This window comes from Eubalaena glacialis, chromosome 3 (assembly GCF_028564815.1).
Source record: "Eubalaena glacialis isolate mEubGla1 chromosome 3, mEubGla1.1.hap2.+ XY, whole genome shotgun sequence".
Taxonomy (NCBI): domain Eukaryota; kingdom Metazoa; phylum Chordata; class Mammalia; order Artiodactyla; family Balaenidae; genus Eubalaena; species Eubalaena glacialis.
The window spans coordinates 57630601-57654967 of record NC_083718.1 but is presented as its reverse complement, the minus strand read 5'-3'; the positions used below and the strand labels follow the sequence as shown (position 1 = coordinate 57654967).

The following is a 24367-nucleotide window of genomic DNA, read 5'->3' as shown; positions in this document are numbered from 1 at the left end:
ATAAAATAAAATAAATAATAATTAAAGGTGCTAATAATTTAAAAAAAAATCAATACAGCTGAAATACAGGGTCAGAGTGATTTTGTCAACGATTAACAGGGGCTAAGAACTAAGGCTGGAACTGTAGACAGATCAGAGCCTGATTCTGAAGAGCCTGGTATCTCACAAGCAGTTATTATTATAATCCAGGGAAGATAAAGGAGAGAACTTGAAATAACGTAGTGGGAATAAAGAGGAGTATGTGAATAAGAATTTAATGTTTCAGTTATAGAATTAGCTTTTTAAATAAAAATTGTAACTTAAATAATTGTAATACTTAAATATGTGCACCACATTGGATTTTACCAAGAAATCTCATATACCACTGAACGTGAATATTCTATATCCATAATTATAATTCTCTGGATCCTTATAATAGCCATAGTACTAAGCACAAATAATGCCTTTCTACTGCTAAAGCTTTCATTCTAGCAATTGTCTTTTCGGAGGCAGGATAGTATAGTAAAAGCACATACTCAAGCCAGACTGCTTAGGACCAAATCCCAATTCCGCCACTTACTGGCTGTATAACTTTACACAAGTTACTTGACTTCTCTGTGCTTTAGTTTCCTCGCTGGAGGAATGAGGATGACAACAATTACCTATGTCATAGGACTGAGAATTCAATGAGTTAACATACATAAAGCACCTGGGAAAGCACTTGGCAGTAGTAAAGACATTATGTGAGCTGCCTACATTTGTTTAAACAAGGATTTTAAATTTTGCATGTATGTTGCCTTTTACATTAAAGAATAAGAGGGTCATTCATTAGAGAGATAAAACTATTCAATTTACAAATTTTATACACAGAGAACGTTAGAAAAGAGATTGCTGGGGGGTGGGGGGCAGGGGTTGGTAGCTGGAGAGATCATGCATCACTGAGGGACTGGGAGAGCTAAGCCTTGGCAGGAGTGTAGGAGAGCAACTGCAGAGGTGGGAGGAGAGACACCCCCTCACCCCACATGAGCCTTCCAGGATCAGGAGAGAGAGTTCTCAAGACCAAGGGGATAGAAAGGTGAAGAGTGAGAGTGTGCCTTCTTTTTTTTTGGAGCGGGGGGTGGGTAGAGGAAGACCAAAAACGAGGGACTGTACTGTAGTGCTTAGGGCATGAAAGGAAAAATCAAAATATCTGTCTTGACAAAAAAGCGCATGACTCTAATGACCAGAAAACCTAATCCTACTTGAGTGTTTGGCTTCCAATTCTTTGCTTTCATTAAAATTGAAGAAAGGAGTGGACTTGTTAATAGGGTATTAAAAAAATTTTTTTGACTAAGTGCTTTTATTGAAGCACATAATTCAGAAGGAGATCAAAGAACTAAGTGACGTAGCAGGAACAAAGTTCCTTCAATCCCCATCAAATTATTTACGTAAGCAAAGTTTCTCATGACTTACCCTTTCAAAAATAAAAAGGAAAAATCTTAAACTTACACAATATTATATGTCAGTTATATCTCAATTTTTTAAAAAGCTGTGATGATCCTAAATAAATAAATAAAAAGAATACAAATGAAACTGAATCCTTGTCCTAGTAATAACCATAAATGGCAATGGAACTAATTGAGAAGGACACCATCACACATTAAGCAGCCGATTTTCAATAAATTTTTATGTCGAATACTTTATAAAATTTGTAAATATTTATTTGATCAATTGCATGTCTAATAATTACAATAACAACTCAGATAAAACATTTAAGATTTTTAAAATACTTAATAGAAAATTATGTTCAAAAGAAACTTCAAGGTCTATAAGTTCTATTTTCTGTTACAGAAAAGTATGACAGATAAATCAATAAGAATTTCAAGCATGAAAATATATTATATAAGGATAAAATTATGTGAGCAATATGCAATTTAAGTATAAATTCAAAGAGACAAAGAATGAAATTTCCCATTGTTAATGAAAAGCATTTATTTTTGAATCAATAATAAGTATCAAATCACTATACTATTCAGATTCTACTGGATACATTTTAAAAAGAGATAAAAGCTTATTTTTAAATAACCATATTTACAACACTCCTAAAATTATATCCTTTACAAACACTTAAACTTATAAAGAAAAAATGTGGATGCTCATTTAAAATGTGGCATCAATGTGGGAAGAAGTACATCATTTTTCAGAATTTTTATATGGGTCACCCAAGCAAAAAGGTTTGAAGACCACTGCTACAGAAAATGGGTAGCCCAGCCCTCTATCCATGACTAAGGTAAACATAAAGCATTAAAAGTGAAGGGTCCTAACCTAGCAATAAAAAAGGTGCAAGTCTACCAAGAACACTTCAGAATCATAGAACTTATACTTATTTTACCATGCTCAAGAGGAAATCTGAAATTACTTTTAAAAGGCTCAAGGTCTTTTTAATCCAACCAAGAACTACAGGCACTACACAAATCATGTAGTCTCAGACTAAAGCAATGGGAATAGTTTTTTCAGTACAGAAAAAACAAATGATATTCCACTTTCAGAAACAGATCTTAGTAGCATCCTGAGTGCACGGGAACCGAAGGATTAGACCATCTTGACCATCTGTACAAAGGTAAAGACTGGAAAGGGTGATGGGCAGTAAAACAGAAATAGTTATATCAGGATGAAATGTTATTTCTATGGCTGACATAAATAATCACACTGGAAGCTGCACTATAATTAAAAGACTTCAAATACGGGCATAAAACACACTCCAATTATCCAAAACCAAAAATTTTTATCCATATAAAGAGAAGGTTAAAAACACTTCTCTGGTGGTCCAGCAGTTAAGACGCCGCGCTCCCAATGCAGGGGGCCCGGGTTCAATCCCTGGTCAGGGAACTAGACACCGCATGCCGCAACTAAGAGGCCACATGTCGCAACAAAGATCCCGTGTGCAGCAGTGAGGATCCCTCGTGCCACAGCTAAGATCCGGCACAGCCAAATAAATAAATAAATAAATACTTTTTTAAAAAAAGAAAAAAAACTGTATCATTGCCAAGATAATTTCTAGCTTAGGAAATCAGTAATTATGACTTCACTATTCACTGAATATATACATTTGAGAATATATGAAGTATGAAATTACTTTACATCTTAGTGCTGTATTTTCATATTCCTTCCATATCAGTATAATGGTGTTTTCTCTCTCTCTCTCTCTCTCTCTCTCTCTCTCACTATTCAGAAATTCACATAACAGAATTTGGACTCATTAAATTTGGTAAATATCAATACCAAAATCTTCAGACCATTGGATTCCTTTCTGTATTTAACCATTCCAAAAGAAGAAGTAATTTTCGAAAGTTATGACAACTCATAGAAAAGTGATTCTAGATGCACAAAGCAGCATCAATCCATGTTTGTCAGTTCATGGACAAAGGGTTCTGCTTTGTGGGACTTCGGTTTCCATTTCACCTAACTTAGCTCATGAAGTCCAGTCCCACAGAGTATCATACCACTCAGTGTTTCTTCTTTTCCTAAGTTCATTCTCCTAGTTTGCCACAAGACTTTATCTACCTAGAAGAACTTGGTATTCCAACAGAAAATCTTCAAAATATTTCCTTCAGGGTTCCTTTCTGCTATGCAATCATCTGATGATTTTCCTTTATGAAAAGATATTGGATTGTACTGAAGAGTGAAAGAGAAAAAAGGATTGAAGCCAATGTAATTTTAGAGCAGAGATAAAAAAAGGAAAGCCATGGCTGAAAAGGTTCCAATTCATGATGTATTATAAACCACCAAACAAATCAAACTGCAACCAAAGCACTGGCAAGTCAGAATCTAATACACAAGTAGACATCACATCCTTAACTCTGAGTGTGTTACTCTTTAGAACGAAGAATTATCCTTTCTGATATACATACCCAATAGTGCCCTACTTCATGCCTACCCATACCTGAAAATTAATCTTTGGAAAATTAATCTTCATTCCCAAAAACTCAAACTAAAGATTTTCCACAATATCTTAGGCTTTTCAACATGTAGAATTTTTAGATTTTTCATAATTGGTCTCTGACTAGATACTATTCCCAATCACTTACCATTTACCTTAAGGGTTCCCTATTTGTGTCTCTCTTCTCCAGTCACCATTCCTCCCTCAAAAGTTCCATATCCATGTCTTTCTTTCCCCAGTTTTACTTTTCAATTGCCTCCCCAGGTCACAGACTCTCTTCCCCCATCTAGGAGTCCTCATATACAAGTTTTATCTCCCTTCCGCCTCTCCATTAACCTTTTCCTCCATTGCTTCTAACTTCTGCCCCAGAAGTAGAAACAACAGGAACACACAACATGATATAGAGACAGGTATCTGGAACTCTGGCATTCTCCTTTAGCCTCACATTCTGTCCAGCCATCAACGTAAGAATCTAAGAGTTGTACCAATTTTTTTTTAATGAAACTTAAATATAATATGATATGGTACATATGGTATAGAATCAATTTCACAACCCGGGGAAGATTGAGAAAAGCACCCTGGTGAGTAGGAGAGAGAGATTGCTTACCTCTAAGCTACGTTCTCTAAATAAATTAGTGCTAACACACCCTTTTGGGAACTAAATATTTTTAAAAATTAAAAACCATTCCAAAGACTCACCCAAGAAATTAGGATACAGATGGTCAATATTATCCACAACATAGTTACACTTGGGACATCTATTATTGTCCTCCAAACTCTGATGAATACACTTGTAGCTATTAACAAGAGAAAAAATAAAATAGCTTGATTAAATCAGTGATAAATTAATAAACTAGTCACAAAATAATGCCTATTAGTTTTCTATTCCTCATTTTCAACATGTTATCTAGCAGTTATCAAATTTATTTCAGCTTATACTTTTATACTATAAAGAAGATACATAGCGCATTTATTAGATAATAGTATACAAAAGTTATTTTAAAATATTATTTAAAAATAAACTCAAATAACAAGCCTACTGGATATAACATTTTAAAAGATATACTAGCTTTTAAGTTTATGCAATTTAAACAGTATATAAAAACACCAAGAAAAACAAATGCCTGTAATTTAGTTAAGCAAACAGACTATCTGTATTCTTGGAGTGCTGATATCCTCAATACAAAAAGAGCTCATTCAAATGAAAAGAAAATAAGAACAGAAAAATCAGCAAGACAAAAATTAGTCAATAAGCATGGGAAATCATCACTTTCATTAGGATGAAAAATTGATTTAAAATTATATATTAGTTTTTATCAATCAGAATAGAAAAATAAAGAAAAAACTGTCAGAGTTAAGGAGTACATATAGATATGAATAATTTCATGTACTGCTGCAGGAACTGCCACTTTCTAGAAGGCAAGTTGTATGGAAAACCTTAAGGCTGTGTATCCTCTTTGACGTAGTGATTTTACTTCTAGGAATTTATCCTATGGAAATAAGCAGATATATATATGTAGAAAGATGTTCAATTCAAAGTTATCTGTAAATAGCAAAATAAATTAGAAGAAACCAAAACACTAGGAAATTGACTACATAAATTTGTAAACATCAATCCAATGCAATGTATACAGCCAATAAAAATCACACTGTAATATGTAACTATACGCCATGAAAAATAATCTAATAACTATTAATAGGTACAGCTGGAGAAATATGATTATGAGAAATTTTTGCCTTCTTAGATTATATATTTCTGTAATGTTTGGTTTTTTACAATTGTGTATTGTCTTATAACAAAAAACTTTGAAAATGTCATTCAACTAAACCCCAAAGAAATATCAAATCGACATTAGGAAAAAAGTCACTATATAATTATGTTACTAAATAAAAATAACCTCTAACACAGTGGATACAATTCCATTTGTTTTAAAAAATTATGTATGTGTATTTTTTAAAACTTTTAAATTTTATTTATTAAACTATAGTTGATTTACAATATTGTGTTAGTATCAGATGAACAGCTTCAGATTCTTTTCCATTATAGGTTATTACAAGGGATTGAATATAGTTCCATGTGCTATATGGCAAATCCTTGCTGTTTATATATTTTATACATAGTAATGTATATCTATTAATCCCATAGTCCTAATTTATCGCTCCCCTCTGGTAGTAAGTTTGTTTTCTAGGTCTGTCAGTCTGTTTCTGTTTTGTAAGTTAGTGGATTTGTATTATTTTTTAGATTCCACATATAAGTGATATAATATTTGTCTTTCTCTGCCTGACTTACTTCCTTTGTATGATAATCCCTAGTCCATCCATGTTGCTGCAAATGGCAATATTTCACTCTTTTTAATGGCTAATATTCCACTGTATATATACCACATCTTCTTTATCCATCCATCTGTTGATGGACATTTAGGGTGCTTCCATGCCTTGGCTATTGTAAATAGTGCTGCTATGAACATTGGGGTGTATGAACCTTTTTGAATTAACAGTTTTCTCCACATATATGCCCAGGAGTGGGATTGCAGGGTCATATGGTAACTCTACTTTTAGTTTTCTAAGGAACCTCCAAACTGTTTTCCACAGTGACTGCACCAATTTACATTGCCACCAACAGTGTAGGAGGGTTCCTTTTTCTTCACACCCTCTCCAGCACTTATTTATTTGTAGACTTTTTGATGATGGCCATTCTGACCAGCGTGAGGTGATACCTTACTGTAGTTCTGATTTGCATTTCTCTAATAATTAGCGACGTGGAGCATCTTTTCAGGTGACCTGTTGGCCATCTGTATGTCTTCTTTGGAGAAATGTCTATTTAGGTTTTCTGCTCAGTTTTTGAATGGTTGTTTGTTTTTTTTGATATTGAGTTGCAAGAGCTCTCTGTATATTTAAGAAATTAAGCCCTTGTTAGCTGCATCACTTGCAAACATTTTCTCCCAGTCTGTAGGTTGTCTTTTGTTTTGTTTACGGTTTCCTTTGCTGTGCAAAGGCATATAAGTTTGATTAGGTCCCATTTGTTTATTTTTGCTTTTATTTCTTTTGCCTTGGGAGACTGAACTAAGAAAATATTACTGCAACTTATGTTACAGGATGTTTTGCCTATGTTCTCCTCTAGGATTTTTATGTTGTCATGTCTTATATTTAAGTCTTTAAGCCATTTTGAGTTTATTTTTGTGTATGCTGTAAGGGAGTGTTCTAACTTCACGGATTTACATGCAGCTGTCCAGCTTTCCCAACACCACCTGCTGAAGAGACTGTCTTTTCTCCATTGTATATTCTTGCCTCCTTTGTCAAAGAGTAACTGACCATCGTTGTGTGGGTTTATTTCTGGGCTCTCTATTCTGTTCCATTGATCCATATATCTGTTTTTGTGTCAATATCACACTGTTTTGATTCCTGTAGCTTTGTAGTATTGTCTAAAGTCTGGGAGGGTTATGCTTCCAGCTTTGCTGTTTTTCCTCAGAATTGCTTTGGCAAGTCTAAGGTCTTCTGTGGTTCCATATAAATTTTATGATTATTTGTTCAAGCTTTGTGAAAAATATCATGGGTAATTTGATAGGGATTGCATTAAATCTGTAGATTGCTTTGGGGAATATTGCTATTTTAACAATATTAATTCTTCCAACCCAACAGCAGAGAATATCTTTCCATTTCTTTATATCATCTTCAATGTCCTTTATCAATGTTTTATCATTCTCAGCATATAGGTCTTTCATATCCTTGGTTAGGTTTATTCCTAGGTATTTTAGTTTTTTGATGTGATTTTAAATGGGATTTTTTTTTTACTTTCTCTTATATTTCATTGTTAGTGTAAAGAAATGGAACAGATTTCTGTATATTGATCTTGTATCCTGCACCTTGCTCAATTCATTTATTAGTTCTAATCGTTTTAGCCACAGCAACCAGACAAGAAAAAGAAATAAAAGGTATCCAGATTGGAAAGGAAGTGGTAAAACTGTCATTGTATGCAGATGACATGATACTCCATATAGAAAATCCTAAAGATTCCACACAAAAACTGAAAGCATTTAAATGTGAACATTTAAAATAAACCGAAAAAGACATTCACCATAATGTTAACAGTATGTGCCACTGGGTAATATAATTATGGGAAACTTTTTCTTTGTAGGTGTCTACAAGTGTCTATAGTAAACATGTACTGCTCCTAACAATCAGGGAAAAAAATTACTTCTAAGAAATTAAAAGGGTGATTTACATATAAGATGATCCCTAAAAAGACAGTACCTCTTTTATCCTGTGTCCAAATTACTATAAATTTGCTTCAGCTTCATAAACTGAAGCAGATTTTTATATCTACCTACTTCCCTCCACCTTATCAAAACAAAACGCTACATCCATCAGGTTGCTCTGTTCTAGTTATCATCTACTTTCTCATCTCACATTTGTTACTTGCAAGACAAGCAAAAAGAAGGACATTATAGGGAATCAATGTAGCAGTGGTCTTTGGCACAGTACAGGGGCCCAAAGATTAAACACCTGGCATATAACAGGTACTCAAATATTACATACAGAACAAATGACTTGCACAGTGTTCCAGAAACAATATCTTCAGCTCCTGCAACTATGACAAGGCTAGGAATACCATATTACCAAAAGATAGGCTCCATATCTGAGAGGAAACTTCCTACTTGGAAATTTCAATGAAAGAAATAACATACTAAATTTTTTTTCATTTTATTGCAAGGGAAAAGCATAAAGAAGATATGCAAATACAATAGATTAAGAGCTCCAACATGGGAACATTTATAGTCTGCTTAGGGGAAAAGGAAATGAGTTAATATTACCAGGATACATGCCAACATGACAAGATTTAATCCTTAAAAAAAACCTGCAGGGAATTCCCTAGCAGTCCAGTGGTTAGGACTCAGTGCTTTCACTGCTGTGGCCCAGGTTCAATCCCTAGTTGGGGAACTAATATCCCACAAGCTGTGCTGTGCAGCCAAAAAAAAAAAAAAAACAAAAACAAAAACACCCTGCAAGTTCAAATAAAGCAAGTCATGAAGGAGAGGATATGAGAAAGTTATTAAAGACAGGAGACAGGGATTGACAGATAAGCAGAAGAAAGACATTTGGGGTTTTAGCAAATGGCTTTTGAAAAGAAATTGTAGTCAGAAAACGAGCAAATAAAATGACAAGGAAAACAAGCTAAATTGTTAAGCCAGAGAAAGAGTGTGTCAATATACAAGAAATTATTCCTGAATCCAATAGAACATTCTCCTCTCCCTTCTTCAGCATCCTAATCATATCCCTTGTCAGTAAGCTTACTACCAGACCATCCTCTCCTAGAAGAAAAAAATAGTCTAGGACACAACCAGAAAGAACTGTCCTCAGAAACAGAAGCTCAAATGACTTTTCTGCATTGTACTTGGTAACATCCATCTATACTATAAAATTTAAATGAATCAAATTACACGCCACTGTATAAAACTGCAGTGATAACAAGATGTATCAAGCTTATTTTATAACATCTATTGCCTCACTACCACCTTGGGTAGACCCTCCCTAGTCTGAGAAATAGTAACTGTCTTATTCTGTACTTAATCTGTGTATGTGTTTGTCAGCCCCTCTTCTATTTGCTCATTAAAAGCAGAGATTTGTTTTACTCATCTCTGTACCCTCAATATCTAGCACAATATCCTGTTAAAGAGTTGGAACTCAATAAATTCTGAATGCATGAGAAAGTAGATATAACCAAAAAAGAAACATACTTCTGCTGCCTTCTGGGTCATATAAAACACTGCGAGAAAGTCTCAATACAGTAACTCTAATTCATTCTCACTCATCTATCTCCTTGACCATCATCAGCCCAAATGCAATGTTTTGGATTCCAAAAGAAGAGTATATGCCTAAACTAGTGATCGAAATAGGTGGGCAAAAAGAGATAAGAAGGATATATATTTTGGGTCTACCTGAGAAATTTTCAATAGCTACTCACACTGCAACTCTTAAAAAAATTTATTCAGTACCACAGTGTGCTAATGGTACCTATGTCCCCTGATATGTGTAGATCTGACCACAAAGAATGAATATTCCTCCACAGATGTATACAGTTGCTCTGTTTCTTCTATTAAGTATATACCTACCTACAAAATATAATTGATTTTTCTGTCTGTGTCAACAGGGATGAGTAGATACAGAAAACTGAATAATTAGAAAATTCTCAAAAAAGAAGGAACTATAAAAAGAACAGAAAAAAAAAAATCAGTACCAGTGGTTGTATATAAGAACCAGGTACAAAAAAAAACTAATGGTAAGGTACGAGATGATGGATTAGTCAAAAGTCCCAAAAGGCAAACTGACACCCAGGCTTGATCACAGGTATGCTGCAAGATGACAACACTGAGGAACCCTGTTAATTATAACTAATTTGTATTGAAGCAAACAGTAAATCAGGAGCTGACATACATGAGGTCTGAGAAGCAGAGGGCGGGGGACAAGCTGGAGGCAGCAAAGGGGAAAGAGAAAGAGCAAACCTCATCTCTATGTCATACAGAAGCCAGATTTTTAAAATTATATCATTGAGTTTCAGTTAGATTATAGCTAATAGCAGGTTCACTGTGAAGTGGGAATGATTTAAAGTGAAAGAACTTCCCGCTATAATGTCTCCAACCTGTTACTAGGAAAGACTTATCATTTTTAAGTGGGACAAGGAATAAACAGTTGATATGGCCCAATTTGATTTAGTGTTAATAATCTGGATGAAGCCTTGAAGTGGTATACTGCTTGGCTCCAGGTAACCAGCCAGGGTTCAAGTTAGCAAACAGTTGATACAACAGGCTACTGTTAATGACTGAAGTTCCACAGGCCTCTCATGTCTCATGGTAAATAATTAAAAGCTTTTGCTTTCAACAAAAGAACAAAATGTCTCACAGTTTAACAAGCCTGGCAATGGGACTGTCAGCTTCCAGGTTTATTGGCTCCTACGAATGTTATCATCCCTATCCTACCAACACCTGCTTTCTGGTAGGTATTTTAAAACACAATCACAGGGACTTCCCTGGTGGCACAGTGGTTAAGAATCTGCCTGCCAATGCAGCGGACACGGGTTCGATCCCTGGTCCGGGAAGATCCCACATGCCACGGAGCAACTAAGCCTATGCGCCACAACTACTGAGCGTGCGCTCTAGAGCCCGCGAGCCACAACTACTGAAGCCCACACCCTAGAGCCTGTGCTCCACAACAAGAGAAGCCACCACAAGTGAGAAGCCTGCGCACCACAATAAAGAGTAGCCCCCACTCGCCACAACTAGAGAAAGCCTGCACACAGCAACAAAGACCCAACGCAGCTAAAAATGAATAAATAAAAATAAATAAATATTTTTTTAAAAAAACACAATCACATCAGAGTATAACAAAGTAACTTGAATTGTAACAAAGATCTAAACTTTATTTTTATTTGAAGGTAAAAAGAAGGTATTTAAGAAACCAACGAACTAAACTCACACCATGAAGATTACAGGACTCACTGAAAAGGCCAGGCCTGTCTAGTTATAAAGTCAATCAGTAATTTATTGTACTTCACAACACAGTGAAGCAAGATCACTGAACTGATTCAGCAGACTGTTAAGCTTTTTTAAATGCCACAGTGAATATGTTAGAGAAGGGCAGTTAGGAAAAATGGAAACCTCACTTTACAATCTGTTTCACACTTCAACACCTTCCAATCTGTGAAAGAAGAGAGGTGAAAGGGTAGGAAGACAATGGGGGTTGGGGGCCAGAGAGCAGCAGCAGATGATATGTTGACTGACTTGACAAAAGTAAGTTTTAGACCCAGACCTAGACTCCTGGTCCACCAACTTCAAGAACTTGCTCTTTTAGCTTTATATCAGTAGTTCTCAACTAAGGGCAACTTTGTCCTCGAAGGGATATCTGGCAATGGTTGGAGACATTTTTGGTTGTCACAACTGGGAGTAGAAGGGTTGTTACTGGGTTACTACAGAAGCCAGGGATACTGCTAAACAATCTAAAATACCAAGGACAGTTACCCACAACAAAGAATTATCTGGTCTAATATGTCAATACTACCAAGGTTGAGAAAGCCTACCATAAATCACCCAATTTTCCAGAATAATCAAAATCCAAAGTCTCTAAGAGAAGTATATGATTTCCTATGGAATGCTAAGGTGCTGGATCAATTAATGGACCAAAGAGAACACTACTGCTAAACAATCAGCCTGAAAAGACCAAAACCATACATGTGTCAAGATCCACATGACCAGAATTTCAGTAGCAATATATAGAAGAAAGTGATTCACAAATGATAATAATGTCAATGCAATATACACCAGGAAATAAAAATCATTTAAGAAGGCAAGATGGCCTTTTTTTAAAAACCAACAAAAAGATTCTGAAAGAATACACAATCACTTCTTACCAGAGATAATCTTTGAGGAAGTAGAAAAGAAAGGCTAGGGGAAAGGAAACATTTACATTTCATATTATACCTTTCTGTACAATGAAAGTTTTTATAGCCAACAGTATACATTGTTCTTATCATTTTAATAACTTTTATTTTAATAAAGGACATAGATAATGCAAGCTAAGAAAGCTATTTTTATTCTAAAATTTCTTTTTAAATGACTGGCAGATTGGATATACCTATCAACAAAGCACTGCACTCCAGATCAAACTAAAGGACTTACAAACTGGTAACAATACTCATCTTCACTAATGCATATCAACCTACCAGATATCATATTCAACCTCAGTATAAAATTGTGGGTCTAACTTCAACATGAATTAGAATAATAAGGTATATTAGAACACAACAGAAATACTAAACAAAGAGGGTAAATAATTTAGGGAGATGACTGATTGCAAGTAGAATATACCACCCCCAATCAAATAAATAGGTAAATAAACTAAAGGAATTAAACATACACAAATTACATACCCATTAGGATGACCACTATTAAAAAAAAAACAGAAAATAACAAGTGTTGGAAAGGATGTGGAAAAATTGGAACCCCTGTGCACTGTTGGTGGGAATGTAAAATGGTACTGCAGGTATGAAAAAGAGTATGGAGGTTCTGCAGAAGATTAAATACAGATGTACCACATGATCCAGCAATTCTGCTTCCAGGTATATACCTGAAAGAACTGAAAGCAGGATTTCAAGAAGCTATTTATACACCAATGTTCAAAGAAACATTATAAACAATAGTTAACAGCTGAAAGCAACCCAAGTGTCCATAGAGAGAAGAATGCACAAACAAAATATGATATATATGGTCATCCCTCAGTATCCACAGCGAATTGCTGTCAGGACCCCCGTAGATACCAAAATCCAAGGATGCTCAAGTCCCTTATATAAAATGGTGTAGTGTTAGCATATAACCTACTATACATCCTACTGTATACTTTAAATCATTTCTGGATTACTTATAATAACTAATACAATGTAAATGCTATGTAAATAGTTGCCGGTGAGCTGCAAATTCAAGTTGTGCTTTTTGGAATTTTCTGGAATTTTTTTTTCAAATACTTTGGAACCGTGGTTGGTTGAACCCACAGATGCTGAACCCGCAGATACAGAGGGCCAACTGTATATGCAATGGAATGTTATTCAGCCTCAAAAAGGAAGGAAATTTTGACACATGCTACAACATGGATAAAACTTGAGCACGCTCTGCTAAGTGAAATAAGCTAGTCACAAAAGACAGATACTGTTTGATTCCATTTATATGAGGTATCCAGAGTAGTCACATTCACAAAAAGTAGAATGGTGATTGACAGAGGTTGGGATAAGAGGGAAATGGCACTTGTTGTTTAATGGGTATAGTTTCAGTTTTGCAAGATAAAAATGTTCTGGAGACTGATTTGCACAACAACGTTACAATACTCAATATTACTCCACTTAAAAATGGTTAAGATGGTAAATGTTAAGATAAGTATATTTTATCACAACTGAAAATCTTTTAAAATATACAGATCAGCATGACATATAACCTAAAGACAGCACTGAGCAAAGTGTTAAAGAACACAGAACTTTTTAATCCTCTAATATCCTTTTCCAATGACATTCCAGCCTGCTTTAATGGCCCTCGCATCTATCCCCCACAAGTGAGTTAAAGGTGCTTCATGCTTCATCCTAATTACCCAGCACCCCCCAATTTCCTAAAACAGCAGTCAAAGCTCTTTAAACAATTAAGAAACCCAAAAGTTTATTATTATAGTTTCATCTATAAGGCTGATAGTAAATCTAAGTATTTCACAGAAATTATACCACCAACCACATGTTTGCCTTGAGCTGTCAAACCTGTAAAGGTATATCGGTCAAGGAAATATGATTCAAAATAAGCAACAGTAGCTTTAAAAACATAACTTCTCACTGGCTACATTTACACACAAGTTAAAAATTGTCAAAAGACAATTTCACTAAATAAAATCATCTTACCAAAAGCTGTGGCCACACTTCGTCATGTATGCTTCCTCAATCATATCAAAGCAGATAGGGCTAAAAACAAAATAGAAAAATAATTAATACATTTTTTTAAGTAGAGTGATTAAAAATTGGAAAAAGTCAGTAACAATACCAACAAAATCATATTTCAATACATAGCTAAGTCTTCAAACTTTCTATTGATGAAATTTCTATTGAGCTGAATGAACTTTAGGGGACTGCTGGTAAAATGACAATTTGTTCAAGATGGCCTTAAGCACCACCAAGTTCTAAGATGAATTAAATGAATAATTTAACTGACTCCAATACTTTAACTTGACCATAAATTTTGATAGATGCAATCACGAGTGCTTAAGTTCTACCATCTTTTTCAATCATCCCTGGTACAAAACCATCTAAATGCTCTATTTCCTATCTCAAAGAAAATGAATTTCCTGAGTGATAAATTTACAGTTCCAATCTCAATAACTTTTCTAGGTAGTGACGATGCTAATGATAACTAATACTTAACACAAACTATGCATGTCCATTAAAACAATGACATATATTAACTCACTTAATCCTTTCAACAGCATAGGTACCTATTACTAGACCCACTTTATAGATAAGGAAATTGAGACACAGAATGTTAAAAGTCACACAGCTAGGAAGTAACACAGCCAATTTTCAAACTCAGATCCATGTTCTCAACCACTATTCTATACTACTTCCAGATACCATGAGTTAAATATCAAGTCATACCAACTATGCCACATGTTCTGGCCAAGGAAAGGGGGTTATCAATCTCTGAGAGGGTACGGGCTACCAGAAAAATGCAAAGCCTTGTAAGAAGCAATTTCCCTTTATCCTTCCCCCTTCCTCCCTCCAAAAACTCTGATGAAGTCTCCAGAGATACAACCATCTTGCGATCATGAAGACAACAACCATAAGCTAAGAAGACAGGATATGGGTTCCTTGATAACATCCTTCAGCAGTTGCATCATCCACGGATTGTCAATCTCTGGACTACACATTACATGAGAAAAGTAAATCCTAACTTCTTTAAACCAGTAATTATTGAGTTTCCTGTTACTGGTATACAAATCCAATGCTTATTGATGTCACGTGACAATTAAACTGTAAATGAAAATTTACCCATTTCCTTCAAGAAAAGTTTCCTGGGCATAAATACTACCTTAGAATGTGAGGTTATAAATAAGTTATAAAATCTCAATGTTGCACAAGCTCAGAGTTTCATCATGTATAGTGTGCTGGCTTAGACTGCACTGGTTTTGTCAGTCTTTACTCTCCCAGACTCAGAATAAAGGGAAATCTCCTGAATGTGGGGATTTGGTAATTTTTCTTTTGGAACAAAGTCCTTCTTGCTCCTGCTTGATGAAGTTAAGGAAGCAGGGCTGGGGCTCCCTCCTGAGAACATGTGGATGAGCTGTGGAGGCTGCTCTGTGATCTCAGTTTGCAACTACACGATGTTGAAGAACAGATCTGAGATAGACAAATTTCATTTCACACTGGTACAGTGGGTGCTCAAGCAGGTATCTTAAGGCCCAAAACCCAGAGTAGAGGCAATATTTATCCCCCCCCCCCTTTAAAGACTTTATTTTTTTAGAGGAGTTTTACATTTGCAACAAAACTGAAAGGATGGTATAGAGATCTCCCCTGCCCCCACATGTGCACAGCCTCCCCTATTATCATCACTCACCAGAACAGGGCATTTTTTTTAACCAAGCATGAACCTACATTGACACATCATAATCACCCAAAGTCCAAAGTTTACCTTAGAGTTCATTCTTCATGTTGTACATTCTATGGGTTTACGCAAAAGTATAATGACATATACCCACCATTATAATATCATACATATTATTTACACTGCCCTAAAAATCCTCTATGCTTTGCCTATTCGTTTCTCTCCCCTTACCCACATCCACTGATTTTTTTATTGTCTCCATAGTTTTGTTTTTTCCAGAAAGTCATATAGTTGGGACTATATAGTATGTAGCCTTCTCAGATTGGCTCCTTCCACTTAGTAATATGCATTTAAGGTTCTTCCATATCTTCTCATGGCTTGATAGCTAATTTCGTTTCAGTGCTGAATAATATTCCAGTGACTGGGTATACTGTGGTTTATTTATCCATTCACCTACTGAAGGACATCTTGGTTGCTTCCAAGATCTGGCAATTATGAATAAAGCTGCTATAAGCATCTTTGTGCAGGCTTCTTTGTGGTCCTAAATTTTCAACTCCTTTGGGTAAATACCAAGGAGTATAATTGTTGACCCATACGCTAAGAGTAGATTACTTTTGTAAGAAATCAACCAAACTGTCTTCCGAAGTGCCTGTACCATTTTTATCCCCACTAACAAAAAATGAGAGTTCTGTTGCTCCACAACCTCCTCAGTATTTGGTGGTGTCAGTGTTCAAGATTTAGCCATTCTGATAGGTGTTTTAGCGATGTTTCATTGTTATTTTCATTTGCATTTCCCTGATGGCTATGATGATATGAAGCATCTCTTCACATGCTTATTTACCATCTGTATATCGCTGAGGTGACAATCAAGGTCTTTGGTCCATTTTTAAATCAGGTTGCTAGCAGAAGCAAAAAGAACTACAATCCTGCAGCCTGTGGAACAAAAACCACATTCACAGAAAGACAGACAAGATGAAAAGGCAGAGGGCTATGTACCAGATGAAGGAACAAGATAAAACCCCAGGAAAACACCTAAATGAAATGGAGATAGACAATCTTCCAGAAAAAGAATTCATAATAATGATAGTGAAGATGATCCAGGACCGCGGAAAAAGAATGGAGGCAAAGATCGAGAAGATGCAAGAAACGTTTAACAAAGATCTAGAAGAATTAAAGAACAAACAAACAGAGATGAACAATACAATAACTGAAATGAAAAATACACTAAAAGGAATCAACAGCAGAATAACTGAGGCAGGAGAACGGATAAGTGACCTGGAAGACAGAATGGTGGAATTCACTGCTGAGGAAGAGAATAAAGAAAAAAGAATGAAAAGAAATGAAGACAGCCTAAGAGACCTCTGGGACAACATTAAACACAACAACATTCGCATTATACGGGTCCCAGAAGGAAAAGAGAGAAAGGACCCGAGAAAATATTTGAAGAGATTATAGTTGAAAACTTTCCTAACATGGGAAAGGAAATAGCCACCCAAGTCCAGGAAGCGCAGAGAGTCCCATACAGGATAAACCCAAGGAGAAACACACCGAGACACATAGTAATCAAATTGGCAAAAATTAAAGACAAAGAAAAATTACTGGAAGTAGCAAGGGAAAAATGACAAATAACATACAAGGGAACTCCCATAAGGTTAACAGCTGATTTCTCAGCAGAAACTCTACAAGCCAGAAGGGAGTGGCATGATATACTTAAAGTGATGAAAGGGAAGAACCTACAACCAAGATTACTCTACCCGGCAAGGATCTCATTCAGATTCGATGGAGAAATTAAAAGCTTTACAGACAAACAAAAGCTAAGAGAATTCAGCACCACCAAACCACCTCTACAACAAATGCTAAAGGAACTTCTCTAAGTGGGAAACACAAGAGAAGAAAACAACCTACAAAAACAAAGTCCCAAAATTAAGAAAATGGTAATAGGAACGTACATATCGATAATGACCTTAAATGTGAATGGATTAAATGCTCCAACCAAAAGACAAAGGCTTGCTGAATGGATACAAAAACAAGACCCATATATATGCTGTCTACAACAGACCCAACTTAGACCTAGGGACACATACAGACTGAAAGTGAGGGGACGGAAAAAGATATTCTATGCAAACGGAAATCAAAAGAAAGCTACAGTAGCAATACTCATATCAGATAAAATAGACTTTAAAATAAAGAATGTTACAAGAGACAAGGAAGGAAACTACATAATGATCAAGGGATCAATCCAAGAAAAAGATGTAACAATTATAAATATATATGCACCCAACATAGGAGTACCTCAATACATAAGACAACTGCTACCAGCTCTAAAAGAGGAAATCGACAGTAACAATAATAGTGGGGGACTTTAACACCTCACTTACACCAATGGACAGATCATCTAAACAGAAAATTAATAAGGAAACAGAAGCCTTAAATGACACAACAGACCTTATAGATTTAATTGATATTTATAGGACATTCCATCCAAACAGAGCCGATTACACTTTCTTCTCAAGTGCGCATGGAACATTCTCCAGGATAGATCACATCTTGGGTCACAAATCAAGCCTCAGTAAATTTAAGAAAACTGAAATCATATCAAGCATCTTTTCTGACCACAACGCTATGAGATTAGACATGAATTACAGGAAAAAAAACATAAAAAACACAAACACATGGAGGCTAAACAATACGTTACTAAATAACCAAGAGATTGGGCTTCCCTGGTGGCACAGTGGTTGAGAATCTGCCTGCTAATGCAGGGAACACAGGTTCGAGCCCTGGTCTGGGAAGATCCCACATGCCACGGAGCAACTAAGCCCGTGAGCCACAACTACTGAGCCTGCGCGTCTGGAGCCTGTGCTCCGCAACAAGAGAGGCCACGATAGCGAGAGGCCCGCGCACCGCAATGAAGAGTGGCCCCGCTTGCTGCAACTAGAGGAAGCCCTCGCACAGAAACGAAGACCCAACACAGCCAAAAATAAATAAATAAATAAATTTAAAAAATAAAAAATAAACCAAGAGATCACTAAAGAAATCAGAGGAAATCAAAAAATACCTAGAGACAAATGACAATGAAAACACGATGATCCAAAACCTATGGCATGCAGCAAAAGCAGTTCTAAGAGGGAAGTTTATACCTACACAAACCTATCTCAAGAAACAAGAAAAATCTCAAATAAACAACATAACATTACACCTAAAGGAACTAGACAAAGAAGAACAAACAATACCCAAAGTTAGCAGAAAGAAAAATATCATAAAGATCAGAGCAGAAATAAAGGAAAGAGAAAAAAAGAAAACAATAGCAAACATCAATAAAACTAAAAGCTGATTCTTTGAGAAGATTAACAAAACTGATAAACCATTAGCCAGACTCATCAAGAAAAAGAGGGAGAGGACTCAAATCAATAAAACTGGAAATGAAAAAGGAGAAGTTACAACAGACACCGCAGAAATACAAAGCATCCTAAGAGACTACTACAAGCAACTCTATGCCAATAAAATGGACAATCTGGATGAAATGGAGAAATTCTTAGAATGGTATAACCTTCCAAGACTGAACCAGGAAGAAATAGAAAATACGAACAGACCAATCACAAGTAATGAAATTGAAACTGTGATTAAAAATCTTCCCACAAACAAAACTCCAGGACCAGATGGCTTCACAGGTGAATTCTATCAAACATTTAGAGAAGAGCTAACACCCATCCTTCTCAAACTCTTCCAAAAAATTGCAGAGAAAGGAACACTCCCAAACTCATTCTATGAGGCCACTTTCACCCTGATACCAAAATCAAAGGTACTACAAAAAAAGAAAATTACAGACCAATATCACTGATGAATATAGATGCAAAAGTCCTCAACAAAATACTAGCAAAGAGAATCCAAGAACACATTAAAAGGATCATACACCATGATCAAGTGGGATTTATCCCAGAGATGCAAGGATTCTCCAATATACACACATCAATTAATGTGATATACCATATTAAAAAATCGAAGAATAAAAACCATATGATCATCTCAATAGATGCAGAAAAAGCTTTCAACAAAATTCAACAACCATTTATGATAAAAACTCTCCAGAAAGTGGGCACAGAGGGAACCTACTTCAACATAATAAAGGCCATATACGACAAACCCACAGCAAACATCATTCTCAATGGTGAAAAACTGAAAGCATTTCATCTAAGATCAGGAACAAGACAAGGATGTCCAGTCTCACCACTATTATTCAACATAGTCTTGGAAGTCCTAGCCACGGCACTCAGAGAAGAAAAAGAAATAAAAGGAATACACATTGGAAAAGAAAAAGTAAAACCGTCACTGTTTGCACATGACATGATACTATACATAGAGAATCCTGAAGATGCCACCAGGAAACTACTAGAGCTAATCAATGAATTTGGTAAAGTTGTAGGATACAAAATAAATTCACAGACATCGCTTGCATTCCTATACACTAATGATGAAATATATGAATGAGAAATTAAGGAAACACTTCCATTTACCACTGCAACAAAAAGAATAAAATACCTAGGAATAAACCTACCTAAGGAGACAAAAGACCTGTATGCAGAAAACTATAAGACACTGATGAAAGAAATTAAAGATGATACCAACAAATAGAGAGACATACCGTGTTCCTGGATAGGAAGAATCAATATTGTGAAAATGACTATACTACCCAAAGCAATCTACAGATTCAATGCAATCCCTATCAAACTACCAATAACATTTTTTACAGAACTAGAACAAAAATCTTAAAATTTGTATGGAGATACAAAAGACCCCGAATAGCCAAAGTAGTCTTGATGGAAAAAAACGGAGCTGGAGGAATCAGACTCCCTGACTTCAGACTATACTACAAAGCTACAGTAATCAAGACAATATGGTACTGGCAGAAACACAGAAATACAGATCAATGGAACAGGATAGAAAGCCCAGAGATAAACCCACGCACCTATGGTCAACTAATCCATGACAAAGGAGGCAAGGATATATACAATGGAGAAAAGACAGCCTCTTCAATAAGTGTTGCTGGGAAAACTGGACAGCCACATGGAAAAGAATGAAATTAGAACACTCCCTAACACCATACACAAAAATAAACTCAAAATGGATTAGAGACCTAAATGTAACACCGGGCACTATCAAACTCTTAGAGGAAAACAAAGGAAGAACACTCTTTGACATAAATCACACCAGGATATTTTTTGATCCACCTCCTAGAGTAATGGAAATAAAAACAAAAATAAACAAATGGGACCTAATGAAACTTAAAAGCTTTTGCACAGCAAAGGAAATTATAAACAAGACGAAAAGACAATCTCAGAATGGGAGAAAATATTTGCAAATGAATCATAGGAGAAAGGATTAATCTCCAAAATATATAAATAGCTCATGCAGCTCAATATTAAAAAAACAAACAACCTAATCCAAAAATGGGCAGAAGACCTAAATAGACATTTCTCCAAAGAAGACATACACATGGCCAAGAAGCACAAGAAAAGCTGTTCAACATCACTAATTATTAGAGAAATGCAAATCAAAACTACAATGAGGTATCACCTCACACCAGTTAGAATGGGCATCATCAGAAAATCTACAAACAACAAATGCTGGAGAGGGTGTGGAAAAAAGGGAACCCTCTTGCACTGTTGGTGGGAATGTAAATTGATACAGCCACCATGGAGAACAGTATGGAGGTTCCTTAAGGAACTAAAAATAGTATTACCATATGACCCAGCAATCCCACTACTGGGCATATACCCAGAGAAAGCCATAATTCAAAAAGACACATGCACCCCAATGTTCACTGCAGCACTATTTACAATAGCCAGGTCATGGAAGCAACCTAAATGCCCATCGACAGACTAATGGATAAAGAAGATATGGTACATATATACAATGGAATATTACTCAGCCATAAAAAGGAACGAAATTGGGTCATTTGTAGAGACGTGGATGGATCTAGAGACTGTCATACAGAGTGAAGTAAGTCAGAAAGAGAAAAACAAATATCGTATATTAATGCATATATGTGGAACCTAGAAAACGGTACAGACAAACCGGTTTGCAGAGCAGAAATTGAGACACGGAAGTAGAGAACAAACGTTTGGACACCAAGGGGGGTAAAGTGGCAGGGGGTGGGGGTGGTGGTGTGATGAACTGGGAGATTGGGATTGACACGTATACACTGATGTGTATAAAATAGGTGACTAATAAGAAAATAAATAAATAAATAAACATTAAAAAAATTTTTTTAAATAAATAAATCAGGTTGCTTTCTTACTGTTGAGTTTTAAGAATTCTTTGTATATTTTAGATAAAAATCCTATATGAGATATGTCTTCTAGAAATATTTTCTCCAAATCTGTGGCTTATCTTTTCATTCTCTTGACAGTGTCTCTCACCTTGAGGAGAAATTTTTAGTTTTCAAGAAGTTCTGTTTTTTGATCCTTTCTTTCATAGATCATGCCTTTGGTGTTGTGTCTAAAAAGTCATCACCAAACTCAAGGTTATCTAGATTTCCCTTGTTATCGTCTAGGAATTTAATGGTTTTGCATTTTACATTTAGGTCTGTGATACACCTTGAGGTAATTTGGTGAATAGGGATAAGGTCTGTTTTTAGTTTTGTTTTGTTTTTTTTTTTGCATGTGGATGAACAGTTGTTCCAGCACCATCTGCTAGAAAGACTATCTTTTCTACACTGTTTTGCCTCTGTTTCTTTGTCAAAGATCAGTTGCCTACATTTACGTGGGTCTATTTCTGGGCTCTCTGTTCGTTCATATTGAACTGTCTACTCTTTTGCCAACACCACATTGTCTTAATAACTCCATATATTATTTTGATTTTAAAAAACTGTTCCTTTGGATGAAACTTTGTTGTCCCAATAATGGTTAATTTCTAAAACTCAACTGTTAAGTGAACAAGAGTAAACATTCCAATTCTTCTATTACAGAAGGTCTAGATATTAAAACACCAACCTTTTAAACCGCTAATAAAGTATTTTTAAGATTTGGGGGAAGAGATCTTTCTGTTCCCAAAGTAAGTATGCTTGTAAGTCTGAGTAACAATACCATCACATCTGTTTTATACTGCATTAAATGAAGCTTAGAAGATGCAAAATATCTTAACAGACTGATCTCTCAGTCTAGACTTCCAACAGTGCCAACAATAAATATTTTAGGACTGGCCTTAGCAACCAGAATGAATCAACTGTGAATACTTATCAATACTCTCTCAGAAAATTCCAAAAATCTTAAAACAGTCACATATTTAACAAATTATATAAAAGGTACTGACTATATACCAGACACTGTTCTAGATACCAAGGACAGAGAGGTGAATAAAACAAACAAAAATCCCTCATGGTTCTACAATCTAGTGGAAAAGACAGATAATAAATGAGATAAATAAGAAAGACCTTATTCAGTAAGGCTAGATAGTGATAAATGATAAGGAAAAAATTAAGTAGGGAAGGGGGATAGGAAGTGTTGGGTTGGGTTACATAGAGTAGTCAGAGAAGCTTCAATGAGAAGTTGACATTTGAGTAACTATTTCTAGATAGCAGGAAAATGATCCACACAAAAATCTGGGGCAACCACAACCTAGCAGTAAGAGTAAGTGCAAATGTCCTGAGGTGCCATGTTCAAAGACTAGCAAGATGGTCAGTTTAGAGTAGAATAAGCACGTGGGAAAATAGTGGAATATGAAGCCAGGGAGGTAACAAGGGGTCATATCAAAGAACTTCCTTAAATCAAGTTAAGGACTTTGGCTTTTACAGTGAATAAAACAGGAATTCACTGAAGGATTTGGAACAGAGGAGTGATATGATTTGACACTGTGATGAACCAGATCACTCTACCCTATATGTTGAAAGAAGACTTAAGGAAAGCAATTGTAGAAACAGAAGCTATTATAATAATTTGGGTGCTGGATTAAACTAAGTGGGTAGCATAGCAATAGGGTTAGTCAGAATCTAAATATAGTTTGAAGGTAGAGCTTTGGTTTCCTATGGATTAGATGTTGGGTATGAGGAAAAAATGAATCAAAATTTTGGCCTGAAAACAAAAAGAATTGACAATAGGTTTATTTCACATAGAGCTCTATCACCCATTAGTTTATTTTAAAAAAAAAAAAAAACAAAGAGCAGGACATGATATAACTTGTCATATAATATGTTCCACTAATAGTAAAAATTGCATGCAGTACCTAAAAATTACTATCAGATCAGTTTCAACAAGCAGTTTTTAAGGAATGGCTTCTGAATACCATGTGAATTAAAGAGAAGAAAGTCTCCATTCTTTTCACCAAAAGCTAGCTTTTTAACCACATTAAAGGTCAAGAC

General features: G+C 35.6%; 1 protein-coding gene across 5 annotated transcripts in view; it reads right to left on the bottom strand.

Moving 5' to 3' along the window:
* Window positions 1-24367, bottom strand: part of COP1 (COP1 E3 ubiquitin ligase) — a 270583-nt gene that overhangs the window by 227638 nt on the left and 18578 nt on the right. For all 5 annotated transcript variants that reach the window (XM_061185681.1, XM_061185683.1, XM_061185682.1 and 2 more), the window contains exons 2-3: window positions 14322-14381; window positions 4598-4695 (exon numbers count right to left, since the gene is read on the bottom strand). In XM_061185681.1, the coding sequence (XP_061041664.1) occupies window positions 4598-4695; window positions 14322-14381 (158 nt within the window). The remainder of the gene's footprint in view (window positions 1-4597; window positions 4696-14321; window positions 14382-24367) is intronic.